This window comes from Melospiza melodia, chromosome 5 (genome assembly GCF_035770615.1).
Source record: "Melospiza melodia melodia isolate bMelMel2 chromosome 5, bMelMel2.pri, whole genome shotgun sequence".
Classification (NCBI taxonomy): domain Eukaryota; kingdom Metazoa; phylum Chordata; class Aves; order Passeriformes; family Passerellidae; genus Melospiza; species Melospiza melodia.
The window spans coordinates 95,344,619-95,361,217 of NC_086198.1; the positions used below are offsets into that span (position 1 = coordinate 95,344,619).

At 46.8% G+C, this 16,599-nt stretch overlaps 1 protein-coding gene across 7 annotated transcripts in view; it reads left to right on the top strand.

Annotated features, from left to right (window-relative positions):
- The window catches only part of REEP1 (receptor accessory protein 1), a 74,081-nt gene that overhangs the window by 21,002 nt on the left and 36,480 nt on the right, over positions 1 to 16,599 (top strand). For all 7 annotated transcript variants that reach the window (XM_063157907.1, XM_063157908.1, XM_063157910.1 and 4 more), the window contains exons 2-4: positions 10,525 to 10,597; positions 13,381 to 13,457; positions 15,252 to 15,372. In XM_063157907.1, coding sequence (XP_063013977.1) covers positions 10,525 to 10,597; positions 13,381 to 13,457; positions 15,252 to 15,372 — 271 coding nt within the window. The remainder of the gene's footprint in view (positions 1 to 10,524; positions 10,598 to 13,380; positions 13,458 to 15,251; positions 15,373 to 16,599) is intronic.

Consider the following 16,599-nt stretch of genomic DNA (forward strand, 5'->3'; position numbering starts at 1 on the left):
CAGGCATTTTCTGTTCTGAAGGACTGGAGAGAGAACTGTCAAGTGTTGGCTTGAGTGTGAATTGAGAGAATTCTGCCTGCGTTTGAGGAGAGTCTGGAACAGTAACCTTGGGAAGGGTTAAGTACCTGCCTAACCTTGAATGGGCTTTAAATGTGATCTCATGTAAACATAACCCTGTGAAGACCCTTCACTGCTGGTGGCTTTCCTAGGAATGTCAGGCTTTAGTAGGCATCACGTGCATTATCATAACAATCCCAATGTTTAACAAGGCCTCTCTATCAGTAAAAGAGTTATTTTAGCATTTCTATCTTCTTCTTGTTACAGTAAGTGTGGAAAAGGGAACAGTGGGGACTGGTCTTGAACAAGAGGACACAGTCTCAAGCTGTGCCAAGGGAGATACAGGCTGGAATTAAGGAGGAAGTTTTTCACAGGAAGAGTGGTCAAATACTGGAATCATCTACCCAGGGAGGTGGTGGAGTCACCATCCCTTGATGTGTTTAAAAAAAGACTGGATGTGGCACTTGCTGCCATGATCTAGTTGAGGTATTAGAACATGGGTTGGACTCGATGATCTTAAAGGTTCCTTCCAACCTAGAAATTCTGTGATTCTGTGATTGTTTAGACCAGTCTGAAGATAGGATTTCAATGTGAACAAATATAATAGTTCACAGAACTACTGAGGTTGAAAGAGACCTTCAAGATCATCCAGTCCAAACGCCAACCCCACACAACCACAGTCACCCCTAAACCATCTCCCCAAGTGCCACATCCAGACACTTCTTGAATACTTCCAGAGACGATGTCTCACCACCTCCTTGGGCAACTTATTCCAATGCCTAACCACTCTTCAAGTGTTTTTTTTCCCTAATATCTAATCTGATCCTCCACTGATGTCACTTAGGGCCATTTTTTCCCAGCCTTTCACTGTAGGGGGCTGAGTGAATGTGTATCTGGGGGCCTGAGAGCTGGGACTATAGAGGTAAAGACAGCTGCGAGCTGTGGCAGCCTGAGAGCTGGGACAGATATGTGTGTGGCAGCCTGAGAGCTGGGACTATAGAGGTAAAGACAGCTGCGAGCTGTGGCAGCCTGAAAGCTGGGACTATAGAGGTAAAGACAGCTGCGAGCTGTGGCAGCCTGAGAGCTGGGACAGATATGTGTGTGGCAGCCTGAGAGCTGGGACTATAGAGGTAAAGACAGCTGCGAGCTGTGGCAGCCTGAAAGCTGGGACTATAGAGGTAAAGACAGCTGCGAGCTGTGGCAGCCTGAGAGCTGGGACAGGTATGTGTATTGTAGTTGTAGGGTTGCTAGAAGTAAAAGAGAAAAAAAAAGAAAAAAAAAAAAAAAAAAAAGAGAAAAAAAAAAAGAAAAAAAAAAAAAAAAAGGAGGATATGTATATATTCTATGTATGTATTAAAGACAGCTGCGAGCTGTGGCAGCCTGAGAGCTGGGACAGATATGTATATTGTAACTGTAATATTGGTAAAAGTAAAGGGGGAAATGTGGGGGCCTGAGCTAGCTTGTGTATTGTGAGTATATGTATGTCAGTTGAAGATCTCTGTGTTGTATTAGTGACCCCGCCCTGGTTCTAGTCATTGTAAATGGGCTGCAGCTGTGATGTCCTTGATTGGGCAGCAGCTGTAGCCCATGGAAAGAGCTGAGATAAAAGGGGGCGGGGTGGTCAGGGAGAGCCTGGGAGAGGAGCCCTGACCGAGAAGCAACAACACCACTGCTGGGAAGATCTGCCATGGGAAAACCATCGAGAGAAGGTACGAGGCTCAGGAAATATAATTGTACAACAATATGAATACAACATCTGGTGACCCCGACGTGATTCGAACATGCAGCCAAGGAAAGAAGGTATGGAATCCCCCGGACAGCTGCAAGCTGTGGCAGCCAGAGAGCTGGGACAGAAGATAGGACAGCTGCGAGCTGTGGCAGCCAGAGAGCTGGGACAGAAGAAAGGACAGCAGAGAGCTGGGACTCGAGAAGTAAAGACAGCTGCGAGCTGTGGCAGCCAGAGAGCTGGGACAGAAGAAAGGACAGCCGAGAGCTGAGACTCCAGAAGAAAGGACAGCCGAGAGCTGGGACTGTAAAGTATGTATTCAGGACAGCTGAGAGCTGGGACTCTAAAATATAGAACATCTAGGGATTTGTGTGTGTGTTTAAAGACAGCTGCGAGCTGTAGCAGCTTGAGAGCTAAAATAAATATGTGTATTGTAGTTATAAAGTTGCTAGAAGTAAAGAAAAAAAAAAAAGAGAAAAAAAAAAAAAAAAAAAAAAAGTAAAAAAAAAAGAAAAAAAAGAAAAAAAAAAAAAAAAGAGAAAAAAAGAAAAAAAAGGGAAAAAAAAGGGGAATATGTATATATTCTATGTATGAGCTGTAGCAGCCAGAGAGCTGGGACTAGACAGCTGCGAGCTGTGGCAGCCTGAGAGCTGGAACAGAAGATAGGACAGCTGAGAGCTGGCAGCCTGAGAGCTGGAACAGAAGAAAAGACAGCTGCGAGCTGTGGCAGCCTGGGAGCTGGGACAGATATACATATTGTAATTGTAAAGTAAGTAAAAGTAAAGGGGGAAATGTAGGGGGCTGAGTGAATGTGTATCTGGGGGCCTGAGTTAACTTATGTATTGTATGTATGGCAGTTGAAGATCTCTCTATTGTATTAGTGACCCCGCCCTGGTTCTAGTCATTGTAAATGGGCTGCAGCTGTGATGTCCTTGATTGGGCAGCAGCTGTAGCCCATGGAAAGAGCTGAGATAAAAGGGGGCGGGGTGGTCAGGGAGAGCCTGGGAGAGGAGCCCTGACCGAGAAGAAACAACACCGCTGCTGGGAAGATCTGACATGAGAAAAACATCGAGAGAAGGTATGGGGCTCAGGAAATATAATTGTACAGCAATGTGAATGCAACATTCTGGTGACCCCGACGTGATAAAGAACGTGCAGCCGAACATCTAAAGAAGGTATGGAATCCCCCGGACAGCTGCGAGCTGTGGCAGCCGGAGAGCTGGAACAGAAGATAGGGCAGCAGAGAGCTGGAGCCAGAGAGCTGGGACAGATATGTGTGTGGCAGCCTGAGAGCTGGGACTATAGAGGTAAAGACAGCTGCGAGCTGTGGCAGCCTGAAAGCTGGGACTATAGAGGTAAAGACAGCTGCGAGCTGTGGCAGCCTGAGAGCTGGGACAGGTATGTGTATTGTAGTTGTAGGGTTGCTAGAAGTAAAAGAGAAAAAAAAAGAAAAAAAAAAAAAAAAAAAGAGAAAAAAAAAAAGAAAAAAAAAAAAAAAGGAGGATATGTATATATTCTATGTATGTATTAAAGACAGCTGCGAGCTGTGGCAGCCTGAGAGCTGGGACAGATATGTATATTGTAACTGTAATATTGGTAAAAGTAAAGGGGGAAATGTGGGGGCCTGAGCTAGCTTGTGTATTGTGAGTATATGTATGTCAGTTGAAGATCTCTGTGTTGTATTAGTGACCCCGCCCTGGTTCTAGTCATTGTAAATGGGCTGCAGCTGTGATGTCCTTGATTGGGCAGCAGCTGTAGCCCATGGAAAGAGCTGAGATAAAAGGGGGCGGGGTGGTCAGGGAGAGCCTGGGAGAGGAGCCCTGACCGAGAAGAAACAACACCGCTGCTGGGAAGATCTGACATGAGAAAAACATCGAGAGAAGGTATGGGGCTCAGGAAATATAATTGTACAGCAATGTGAATGCAACATTTCACTACAGACAGAAGAGACCAACCCCACCTCACTACAATCTCCTGTCAGTACTAAAGAGCAGCGAGGTCTCTTTGAGCCTCCTCTTTCTCCACAACCCGAGTTCCCTGAGCTGCTCCTCATAGGACATATCTTCTAGGCCCTTCACCAGCTTTGTTGCACGTCTCTGGACATGCTCCAGCACCTCAACATCCTTTTAGAAGTGATGGGCTCCAAACTGAGCGCTGCACTTGAGATGGATCCTCACCAATGCCCAGCACGGGGGGACAATCCCTTCCCTGGAATTGCTGGCCACACTATTGCTGATACAGGCCAGAATTCCATTTGCCTTCTTGGCCACCTGGGCACACTGCTGGCTCATTCCCAGCTGGCTGTCAGCCCCCAGGTCTCTTTGTACTGAGCAGCCTCTCAAAGCACCCTGCCCCCAAATGCCTGGGGCTGTTGTGACCCCAGTGTAGCTGTGTGACAGCTCCAGGCTGGCCAGGGCCAGTTTCTCCACCCATCCCCACTGCTCTTTCTTCACCTGTTTGTGCCTGGCCACGTGCCAGCTCCTGTGTGAGGAGTGCCCTGGCTGAGGAAAACAACAAAGGGTCATGACAACTGCAGAGGAACGTGTGCTGCTTTGGGAAGATGAAGGTGCTTAAATTAGAAGCACCAAGGACAGTCCTTGCCTTGCTGTTTCTGCTGGAAGGCCAGTTGGGCATCCCTGTGGCCCCGCCAGGAGGAACAACTGGGTTTCAGCAGCCATTAGGTTACATTAACCAAGATGAAGTTTGACTTTGCTTCTGTAGTAACCTGGCTGAGAAGTCAGAGGTGGATCTGGATGGAAAACAGAGCATCTTTCTGTTAGAGCTCTCCTGGGAGTGCCTTCTGCTCCCTTGGTGTGGGTGTGTGTGTGCTTTGGAAGTGTGGACGTGAGGACGTGGTCTTGGCAGGCCAGGAGAGCTCAGCAGGTCACCCAGGAGGTGCAGAGGAATGTTTCCCAAAGCAGAGGGGTGTGCTGGGTGGCTGTGCAAGAGGAGCTTTGCCTGCCTGGCTGGCTGAGTGACATGGGCACACCCTCACGTTTGTCCCTGGGCACCGAAGCAGCCCCACAAGGATTGGATTCGAGTGGAGTTTGAAGTGAGCCTGGTCTGTCTCAGGGGTATCAGGAGCCAGCACTTTCCTTGAGGGATATTTTCGTCATGAGTGCTCTCAGAGTGTTTCAGGGTGTCAGTCTGGCATTCAGGTACCCACATCTCTTGGGGCCAGGGTGGGGATGGTGTCAGCTGTCACCCTGAGGGTGAGCAGGCACGTTCCTCACTTCCCTGGAGCCACCATTCTGCTGCAGAGAATTTGCAGGAGCCACCTCCTAGGGAATATAGGAATATAGCTCCTCTGCAGCTGGTGCTTCCTCCACCCCAGCCCCTTCTTGAATATCAGGCATTTGGCCTGTCCAGGGACTCAGATTAACCCTTTCCCTTACCTGGTGCACTGCTTATTTTCACATCCCTGACCGCTGGATTTCAACCAGGAACCTTCGGTGCAAAGACAGTGCTGTTTATTTTTAATCTGTGGCACTGTGGGAACATTAATTAGGACTGATAATAAGGAACACAAACCTATTGGCACCCTTCTTGGTGGTATCATTGAGGAATGCTGGCATGGTGACAGCTCAGCTTCTGTTTTCTGTGCCTGAAACACACACTAGCCAGTAAACATGTTGAGAAAATGGGAAATATCTCACTGATTCCTAGATGTGTCCATCCCTGTGCACAGAAGTTGCTGTCTTGGCTGCTGTGTGCCCATGAAATGGGAACATTTGTTATTTATGGGCAAAATAAGGTCTGTTCTATTTGTGCTGTGGTGGTTCAATGTTCTAAGTGTTTGGGCAGCCCAAACACTGCTGGTGGCATGGTAACTGGAGGAGCAAAACCTGGGAGCCTTGGGATGTAGATAGCCCATGGTGGCATATTTGTAACAGCAGGTTCTACCCACAAAATACCCCTGTGGTTAAAAGTGCTCAGGGGAGTGGATGTGCAGGCATTTCTGGAGGTAACCTGAGTCCTGGCAAGAACTCCTGACAATCACTAAGAGCCTTTCCATTTATGTCAGTGGCTGCTTTATGGAGCACGAGAGTTAATTCTGTGGGTAAGTGGCTTTTCCATGAGGAAAGCAGCATCACCAAATCAGAGCCCAAGATGTCCTGTGGGAGCCTCCCAGGTCATGGTGGCAGCTCCGAGGCTGTTCCCCAGAGTGTAGCCTGGGTTCTGTCAGGAATTCTGTCACATCTGGGGTAGCCTGTGCTCTGTGATGGTCACACCCCTGCTCCAGCAGATCCAGAGAAGGAACAGAAGGATTTAACAGCCAGGTCTGACTGTGGCTGTCCTGGTGAGGGGAGACAGAAGGAGCTTTGGTGATGATGCAGCTGCTCCCCTGGAATATGGCAGGGTTTGTTAAAGAGGAGCCAACAGTTCAATTGCTTTACTGTTCCCCTGACAATCAGGAAACCCCAGAGTATGGGAGGCTTCATCCTTTCCTGTCTCATTTAATGGTAAACTTGAATAATGAAACCCAAACCCCAGATCCTACGTAATGTAACTATATTAATAAATGAAGTTCATCCATTCCACATAGTATCTCCTGGTGCTACAGGGGATTTCTCCCCTCCTTTTGCCTTTGTTCTCTTTATTGAGTTGAGCATCCTTGCATTGCATCAGGAGGAGTAAATAACCTCAGTTATCCATCTTTGTTGCAAAAGAAACAATTACAGCCTTTCCAGTGCCTCTTATGGATCCTCCCCAGTGCACTTCCCCTTTCCCTGCACTTCTCTTTCCCCTCCTGCCTTCGTGTCTCCCTTTTGACAAAGAATGACCAGAAGCACATGTAGTGATCCAGGCTGGGGATTGCTGCTGCTGAGGTGCCTAATAGGATTATAGGATTTTCAGCATTAATCCTTATCCTATTCTTTAGGCAGTCTAACCTTTTACTTAGATTTTTGCCTCCTGTTGCACAATTATTTGACTCTTCAGTGATTTCTTTACAGCTGCTGTTTTGTCCTTTTCCAAGGTGATTGTAATTGGTGTAGGCCTCCAGCACAGAGCAGTGTCAGAGCTGCCAGGCTGTTGTGGTTATTTGTTTAGTGCTGAAAGTGAGCTTTTCCTGGCTCCCTGATGGATGTCACCATGTCTCTCTCTGTGCCCTGAGGGTGTCTGCTTGCTTTAGCCCAGACTGCAGAACATTTCTGTAGCCTGAAATGTAGCAGCTATTCCATATCAAGCTCTGGGAGGTTTGATGATCAGGATATCTGCTTCTGCACAGAAGGTAAAAGGGACAAGGCTTTCTTGGGTACACAGCTCATTCAAAGAAGCTTTGGAAGATGGAAATGGGTGGGGAGTGGGTTGATGCTGGTTTCCTAAGGAAATGAGACTTAAGTTGTCTGTTTTTCCACTGCTGCAAAACGTTTGGATCTGCAAAGTGGTTGTGGCCAAAACAGATGGGTCAGAGAGGTCTCAAATGAAAATTTCCTACATTATTCCTAAGAACTGGCTGCTGGATAGGAGACTGTTTTATAGCACTGCCTGCCAGGAGGTAAAAGCTGCAGTGCTGACTCCATAGGGAGGTCATGAATTTGGCTGTCCAGCACCAGACAGACAGACAGACAGAGCCTGTAGCACAGAAAGAGTCTCAGCACATCTGAGTCCCAGCTCAGCTGGCGGCTGTGGGAGGGATCTGGGGGGCAGTCCTGTGGTTTTGGGGAGGTGGGAAGAAAGCTGAAGGTCCTGTGATCTGTTCAGGGAACATCAGAAGCGTGGCAGAAGGAGGATGCAGAGATGAGGAGCACTGGGGAATGATGTGGCTGGAACTGGGCTGCAGTCTCAGACTGGGGCTGTCAGGATGAGGGAACAGCTTGATTTGGGGGCAGTGAATTGATGGGCAGTGGGAGAGCAAGGAGCACAGGAGCTCCAGGGTGTGGGAGAACAAATGCAGGGAACAGCAGAGGAAGAGGGTGGTGGCACTGCAGGCATTGAAGGAGAGGAGGGACTGAGGTAGGATGTGATAAAAGAGCAAAGCAGCAGGGGTTAGGAACAACGTTTTCAGGCATGGAAAGCAGAGATAAGTTACTTCAGCTTGGTAGGCTGGGAGTGGGGGTGATGGGGACAGGGGAGAGGGGTTTAAACATGGGTGCATCCAGGTGGGGTGGGGAGCACACAAAGGAAGTGGAAAGGAGACTTGGACAAGAAAGGCTTTGTGGCTTTCAAGGGACAAAGCAGGGACAAAGGGTCAGGTTTGTGTGTAGCGTGCAGAAGGAGAGATTTGGCAGCATTCTGAGCATGGAGATGAAGGAAGGCAGGAATCAACAATAACTTTAATTATGCAGGAAGCTTGGATGAGGGGGAAGTGAGAATTATTGTCTTCAGCAGGGTAGAGGAACTGAGGGAAGAGATGCAGGATTGATGTGTGTGTTTGGGTTAAATCAATTGTACTCAACCCTGATCCAAGGCCAAGTGAAGACAGTAACTTCAAGAGACTTTTTGGAATATCTCTATATGCAAATATTTCTCTTAAAACCCCTGAATATGCTTTACAGAAATGCCCAAACATCTTTTGTCTTCCATTTGTAGAGTGTACCCCGAGACTGTGACCCCAAGCCACTTAGGAAGCCACAGCAGTGACAAGACTGGCTTCCAACGTTCCTTAGAACAATTTTCAGTCTGGTAAACCACAGCAGTAATAAATGCCCATATATGCACACAACACGCTGCAAGGCAAATCTGTGAAACTCTGAATCTCCAGTTTAGGGAGATCACATCACCTTATTAACTGTCCCTTGCTTTGCACATGCAAAATTATTGCAATTTCCTTCCCTCACAGTATTTTCTTTTCCAAGTATTTATTGTCTGCAACTAATTATTTTATGCTATTCCTATAAACCATTTGCTTCTTCAGGATCCAATGACTTTCTGTTACCAGCAGAAACTGAGGAAATTAATATCAATCATTCAGTGATTATTTGCAGGAAATAAAAGGGTGAGATAGCAGCCAGCCTGGGCCAAGAAGGAAGAACAGCATTGCAGTGCATTTTATAAGGAGAGCCAAAAATATTTTTCATGTGCTCAGCTGTTATTTTCTGAGTATTGTAGCTTTCTTCCTTTTGTGAGCCCTTCCTTCTTTGGATTAGGTCCTGCTAGCACTGAATTCAGAATATTTGTTGTTATATCTCATTGAGAGCAGGACCAAGGCACTGTGTGTGTGTTCATCCCTGCCTTAGCCCTTGTTGCTGTTTGGTGGGATACTGCGAGGGACAAAACCCCTTCTGGTTTCCCAGGATCTTTCTGGGTGTTTGTATCTGATCCTTGCAGGTAGCCCAAGCCCCTCCTGAGCGAGATAGGTTTGGAGCTGCCTGCTGCCAGCAAAGCCTTTGGAGACCAGTGGGAAGCCTCTGTAAAATGTTGGATCTCCTCGCTCAGTAGCTGCTTTTCTGAAGTCTGCATTGTGCTTCGGGTTCTGCTAAGCCATGCTACAGTGAGCGTGATGAATAGCAGGCAAATTGCCTTTGGTCCCTGCTTTGGGAATCAAGATGTGTGCTGGCTCACCCCATTCTTTCAGAAATACCTTCCTGGGCTCCGGGAAGGAGGATGCTGCACCACAGCCCAGAGTGTTAATTTTTAATGTCTTCTGCACGTAATGGACTTGACTGTAATTATGAGTCCCTCAGCACAGAGTCACTGCTGGCAGGGTGGAAAAAGATGGCTCTGGGTCCGTGTGGCTCCACAATTAGGGACTGAAACATTGATCATTTTCAGTCCCAGGAGCAGAGGAAACAGTTGTGTGAATTACAAGCAAAAGCTTCAGCGGAAGGATGGGTAGTGGCAAGCCAATAAACATTACCCTGCAATCTATTAAATTTAGACTTTGCAGCATCATGCTCCTGCTTTGAATAAAACTGACTGAAACCTGGGCAGGGCAAAGTGGTTTTGACAAGCCTATGCTTACGTCCAGAATAATCCAAGTGAATAATCATGTAGGCAGTGATGCAGAGAGAACCCAGGATAAAAAATTCTCCACGTGTTTTTCTCAGTAGTGCTATTTTTAACTTACAGATCCCTGCTTCTTTCTTACATGAAATCTTGAAGCTGACAGCATCCCTTTCAGGCTTGAAAATGAAAGGAAGCTGTCTGAAAGAGCAGCAGAGCTGGGATTTTTAGGCTTGATCATGTTGGCATATCTTGGTGGGCAGATTCCTTCTCCTTTCATGAGCCCAAATTGACTTTACTGAACAGTGCAAGGTTCTTCCCTACCAGATTTAATGTAGGATAAGGCACCCAAACCCTTGCATCACTAGAACCTAGATAAAGCACTAGATGCTTTATCATCTGCCAGCTTTTCAGAGTACTGAATAGAGGTGGAAGGGATTTTAGACCAATAATTCTCTCTCTGAAAGCAATACTCCCATATTCCTGGTGTTGCAGTAGATTGTTTCAAGATCAGACTTTTAATTTCCTTTTGAAAGTGTGGTGGTGGCCCTTTTTGTTTGGTTTGGTTATTTTGTTCTGTGTGTAACTCACAAGGTACAGCTTTGGAAATCATTGCCAAAGGAAAACCAGCCTGAATCTCTGCTCTTCATCCAAGTCGCTGGCAATAGCTGCTCTGAATTCAGTGATGCAAAATCACCCCTGTGCTGTATTTAGTGCACTCAAGCTTAAATCAAAACCTAACACTTTTTACCAGTGCAAAAACCACATTTAAAACACAGGGGGAAAAAAAAATCTTTCCCTGTGACAGGAAATCAATTTAATCAGTTTATTGCTTGTTTGTTTGTTTTTTCCAGGCTTATATTTGGCACACTTTACCCTGCATATTATTCCTACAAAGCCGTGAAATCAAAGGACATCAAAGAATATGTGAGTAATGAGGTTTGTGGCTGTGCTGGGGGGTTGTTTTCTGAGATTGCTCCTCACCACATTGCAGAGGTGTTGTCTGTATTCTGGGAAAGCTCACAGAGGGGCAGACTGGCCTGAAGGTGGGCTGGGTGATTGCTGGGCATAAATGAGCCCTGGGTTTGTGCTCCTGGCTGCAGTGCAGGGCTGATGTGCTGCTTGGCAAATGCATGCTGCTCCTCTGGTGGTGAGATACACAGCTGGCTCAAAGGCATTTGGCATCCAGAGCTTTGTGAGCTCTTCTTTGTTTCTGAAGAGCAGCATAAATCAAAGGCTTTTCAAAAGGCCTTGAAGCTTCAACTGCTCATTCAAAGCAAGGATAAGAGGAGGCAGCTAGAATTGCACATGACTGAATCTCAGACAGAAACATCCTTCCTCGCAGGGCGACCTATTTACAGGCAGGTCTGGCAGCTGGGTGTGCTCTCTTCTTGCTTTTTGCTGGAAAATCTTCCCTGGGCCCTGGTTTCTAAAGGCATATGGGGCCGTCAGGGAAAGTGAAATGAGGGAGGATCAAAAGCACTTGGCTGCTGTTGGGGTCCTGTGGGGTTTGTAGTGCCCTTCACAACCTGAGCTCTTTTAGCTTCATTGAGCCCAGCTCAGCCTCCAGATCTTGACTCTCCAATCCTCTCAAGATCCCAGGGGATAACAAGGCCATTTTCTCATCTGGATAAAAGCATACATGTCTATCCCATTAAATCTTTAGTGCAAACTCAGTCTGGGACTCACTGTGGCTGCTAAGAGTTTTGTTTATAATTTTCCTCCTTCAGAAAATGGCTTGGGGTATTTTGAGAATCATAAGTGTTACAGAACACAGCAAATACTTAAGGTAAAATGTCTCTGCAGCCCTTGCACAGCTGAGTTTCTCAGGGCCTCTTTGCCTGAAAATGCTGAAGATGTGCACAAGCATCTCCAAGCAGTGTCTGCCACTCAAAATTTATGTTTCCATAGTCTCTTACTGAAAGGTATTTTGTTGAAGGGTCCAATTCCTGTTGGAAATTGAATTTGAAAAGAGGAACTCACCTCAGACACTTGTGCTTGTGACGCAAATGTGGAACAGCTGACCTGACCTGGTCTGCCCTTACCATTGATTTCAGTTTAATTTAGCAGTTGTGGCAATGTATCCATTAAGGCCTGATTAAAAAAAATAATAAATGAAGTAATAATTTACACTGACACAGGAGGAACCTTTACTTATTAATCAAAACTTACATCACTCTAATTTTATTCTGCTTGGTAATGGTAATTTTGATGAATGTTTTAGGCTGATCCAAGCCCATCCACACCAGGTCTTGGTTTGTGTTTAAAAGTTTTGCTGGCAGTAATATCTCAGTGAGAGAGCCATGTTGGCACTGAGGCTCTGAGGAGCCACAGTTACATAACAAATCTGGCAGAAGCTGCACTGGGAAGATGATGCTCTCAGGCATTTGGCAGTGCCATTATTGTTGTAACACTACATATAGATATAAATATGCACATAAATATAAATCCCAGGAGAGCAGTTATGTAGCAGAGTGACAGGTGCTCAGGGAATAATTCCAGTACTTACAGGGAGATGGAGACTATCAGCACTGTCCCACTGTATCAGGGAGAAGATGGGGACATCATTTCCATGCTGGTGAGATCCAGATTTATTGATGCTTCCATCTTCCATTCCCCAGAGCAGCACCTGCTGTAGGTATCCCTCTTGTGATCTCTTCCCTCCAGGTTTTCCTTAGCCTATTGCATTGTACCAGCCTTAGCTGACATGGTCCAATTCTCTAATTCATGGATTTTCATGGATTTTCATGGATTTTCATGGGTTTTACTTCCTTAAGCTTTTTAACATTCCAGCAAAGCTGCTTAGGGATCTCCATTTTCAAATACACCTAATTAAACAGCTGTTGTCAGTTGAATTAACAACCTTTGTCTCACCATCTTTTTCCATCCCAAGAACTAATACTACATTACTTCAGGATAGTTGAGCTGTGCTTTTAGGTGCCATTAAGTGCTCAGTGACAAACATTTCCAAATTCCTGAATTACCTGAGGTGCTGCAGTTTATCTGACCAAGTCACCATCCCCAAAGACTCTCTTGCTGTCACCCCAAAGGAAACCATCCTCCCTGACAGTGGGGTTTCTCCAGATGAACAGAGAGCACAGCACATGCTCTCACTGCCAGTGTGAGGTAAAACATTCCCCCCTAAGCCCAGGGCAAGGGATTCAAACTATTGCCCTTGTCCCTGCACTGGGTATGGGTGGGAGCAGGCACAGCCACCCCAGGGCTGCCCCTGAGTCAGTGAGTTGTGCTGAGTTGATTGTGCTCCTGAGCCCTGAATTATGGCATGGGCAGTTACCTCTTTACCTTTTGCTGGCTGTAGGTATTATGGAAGTAATTACATTCTGTCTTAACTGGAGTTTGGCCAACAACCCTCTATTAACATTTGCTATTAACTGAGCCAGGTGAGATTTTTAATGCCCTGTGATAGGGCTGTTATGCTCTGCTGGCCAGTGGAGTTTCTGTAGGGACAGAGTCAGGCTGTGCTCTTCTTTTCCTGAGACCAATCCTAAATGCCACAGTCACCTTCCCAAGGCTGTGTAAATCTGACACGTGTTACGTGCTGAAGTGGGGCAAACTGGCACCTTCAAGTCCACAGTAATTGCTAAATACACAGTGGGGAGGGCGAGGGGGTAAGGATTTCTTTTCCTGTGAGAGTTATTCTGTGCACTTGTGCCTGTAAGAGATAGTTTGAGGCTGTTTTTGTTTACCAGGTCAAGTGGATGATGTACTGGATCATATTCGCGCTCTTCACGACAGCAGAGACGTTCACGGATATCTTTCTTTGCTGGTAAGCACCAGGGGGAGAGGCTCTTTGGCATGAGATGAAAAGGAAATGGAAATGTTTACAAGGAGAAAAAAATGGCACACAAAAGTACACTGACTCCTGCACAGGGGCTCAGCAGCCTCAAGCACATAGAGGGTTTTTGTCTGCAGAAGACAGGGTTCCTTTCTCGGTGCTGTCACAGAGAAAAGAAAGAAGTGGAAAGGCTCAGTGGTATCTCATTAGTGGGAAATCATTACTGGAGTCTCAGCCCTGCCTGTCAGAGGGGCACAGCTGTCTGCCCAGTTGGGTGCTGCAGAGGTCATCACATAAATAACAGTTGATTTAGCTACAGGCAGAGTTTAGGCTTGCCTGGCTGTATCCTACAGTAAATACACAGTGAGGATCAGGTGCAAACAGCCCTGCAGCACAAGCCTTTGTAGGGTGCTGTGTGGGTGGCTGTTCCTGGGATGCTTTTCCTGGCACGTTCCTGGTTAGGCTGGGTTTCTGGTTTGGTGGAGGACAGTGACAGTCAGCGCTGATGTGGCTCTCTGGTGCCAGTGCAAGGATTCCTGGTGGCCTCTGTCAGGATGGGAGGACATAAATGCCCATTTATCAGTTTCAGTGGTTTTTGGATGCTCAGGTTTGAAAGTGTTTGTTGCTTGGTTGGCAACAAGGCCTTTCTACCAGAAATCTGTAGGTTTAGGGTGAAAATGTGACTGTAGTGCATGGCCCCTACAGCCTATTCCTGCACAGCACTGCCTGCCAGATAGAGGAAATCAGGAGAACTTGGCAACATGTCAGATCTATTGAAAAGGAGATAAGACATTAATGTCCATCTAATTTGTATGCAGACCTACCTCTCCTGTGCTCATCTGGAGCTTTGTGGTTTGTTTGGAGGATGAATTCTGTGGCTCTGCCAAGAGAAATGGCAGAGGGCTCACCCAGCCTGTGAAATCGAGTGTGCTGTAGAGATCCTCAGTGAGGTGGGAGATGAACCTGGCCCATCCATGCTCAGAGCAGGGCATGGCAGAGGCCCCTGGTGTCAGAGCTGGGTGCTGGCTGGCTCAGGGACAGCACTGTGGGCACAGCAGGAGCCTGTCTGGGTCAGCACCACAGGTCAGCACCACAGGGTCTGCACTGCTCTTGCTTGCAAAGAACAACAATTGTTCCTCACACTGCTGGCAGCAACATGCCTGCCCACATGGAGATGCTGCTGGGTGGCCAGTCTTGAGCTCTGGGCTCTGGCCTCCAGAAAAGAGTCTGGATAATTTAATTTCAGGATGTCTCTGGCTGCTTGTTACAGCTAAAGCATGGCCTGTTGTTGATGTCCTCCATGTTTTGCAGCCTTACCTGAAAGTCAGTGTGGATCTGCACCTTTATGTTGCTTGGACCACAAAGGTTCTTGTATTTCAATTTTAGTCATGTAAGTGTTAGCTTAAAAGCTGAGAGGAGATGGAAAGTGCATAAATACATACCAATGAAATATTGGTTTGCTGGTTTGCTCTTTGCTTTCTCACAATGACTGGGGATACTGTGAAGGCAGCACCTGTGATCTTTGCATATAGAAAGCTCCTCTTATCACATGTCAGAGTCTCTTCCAGATTATTAAATAATGGTTCTGATAACTAAGTAAAGATTCACCCAAATGTATCATTGACATGTGCTCAAAACTGAGTCAATGCACTTTAATCCTTAGATTTTTTTTGGTAAGCAAAAGCTGCCTTGAGCTAGGCTGGCAAATCCCTACCTGTGCTGAGCATCTCTAATTAAGGGCAGTGGTTAAATTGGGAGCAGACAGTAACCCTCTCTTTCTTCTAGGTTTCCATTCTACTATGAACTCAAAATAGCTTTTGTAGCTTGGCTGCTGTCTCCATACACAAAAGGCTCCAGCCTCCTGTACAGGAAATTTGTTCATCCAACTCTGTCTTCAAAAGAAAAGGTAATCACAGGTGCCTGGGTCCTCTCTGGGTGGAACAGAACTGTGGTGGGTTTATTCCAGTCCCTGTTTCATTCATTTCCATTGAAGGGCTGGGAGTTGCTGATTCTCTTCCTCTATCATTTGATCCCCTCTTTTTGGTTGGTGTTTTTGTTCTTTGTGGTTGTTGTGTTTTTAAATACTGGCATCTGTTCAGTGCACTCACACTTATTAACTCATTTTGGTGCAGTTGAGAAGGTGGGAGGGAGGGGGGATAAAAATACTCCCTGAGCTGCTTTGCATGTACTGGCTGATTATAGCTGGAGTGCTCTGTTGTGGCTGGATATAACAAACAGAGAAACTTGGTCTGGCAGCCAGGACTCCTCAACTTTGTTCTGCCTAAAACATTGTACAGCAGTGAGACAAACAGCCCAGGCAGTGTAAAATGGGCTTAGCAAGCACATGCCTGGCTGTGTAGTGTGGTGGAAAAAGGCATGTAGCCTGTTGAGGTCCTAGATTAAAAAATGTTTTGCCCAAATTAAAGATGCTAATTTTGGGAGGGGGACATTACAACTTGGATCATTTGCCTGCCTGGGAGATTCCTGTGGCTGTGAATGGGACAGTGTCAGGCTGATCCATTTGGCTCATGAGAATAAATGGACCAACAAAAGCTATTGTCACACACCAACATGAAAACTGCTGAGTGAGGAGCTGTTTCCTGCACTGGCAACTTGGAGATGGAAGCTCTCCCTTTAGCCACAGGCAGGGAAGGAGCAGTTGGATCTCAGTCCTGTCCAAGGAGAGTGGGAATCAATCCCTTGTTTCTGCTTCCCTTTGTGCTGCTCCCAAGTGGGGCTCATGCATTTTGAGCTGCCACCTCTTACCTGTGGGCAATGGGGAGAGCAGCCAGCAGCTCCTCACAGCCTCCAGGCCCCACTAACCCAGCACATCCTCCAGCTGAGAGCTAGGAGTCCTTGCTATCATTGTCATCCAGACCCCAGTGTCCTGAGGGAGGGACAGTGAGGGCAGGAACCTCCCCAAGTGTTTCACTGTAAATTGAGCAGCGTCAAAGTCGCGAAGCTCTGGGCCTACCAATCCCATGGGCATCTGAAGCTGGGCACTGCTGTGATGTGCAGAGATATCCCAGATATTTTTGAGGCCACCTGTCCTGGCCACAGGGCAGTGCAGCTTCAGCTGCCCAGTGTCATCATGTGAGTATTTTTAACTATGAGGCAATCCCATTTGTCTTTG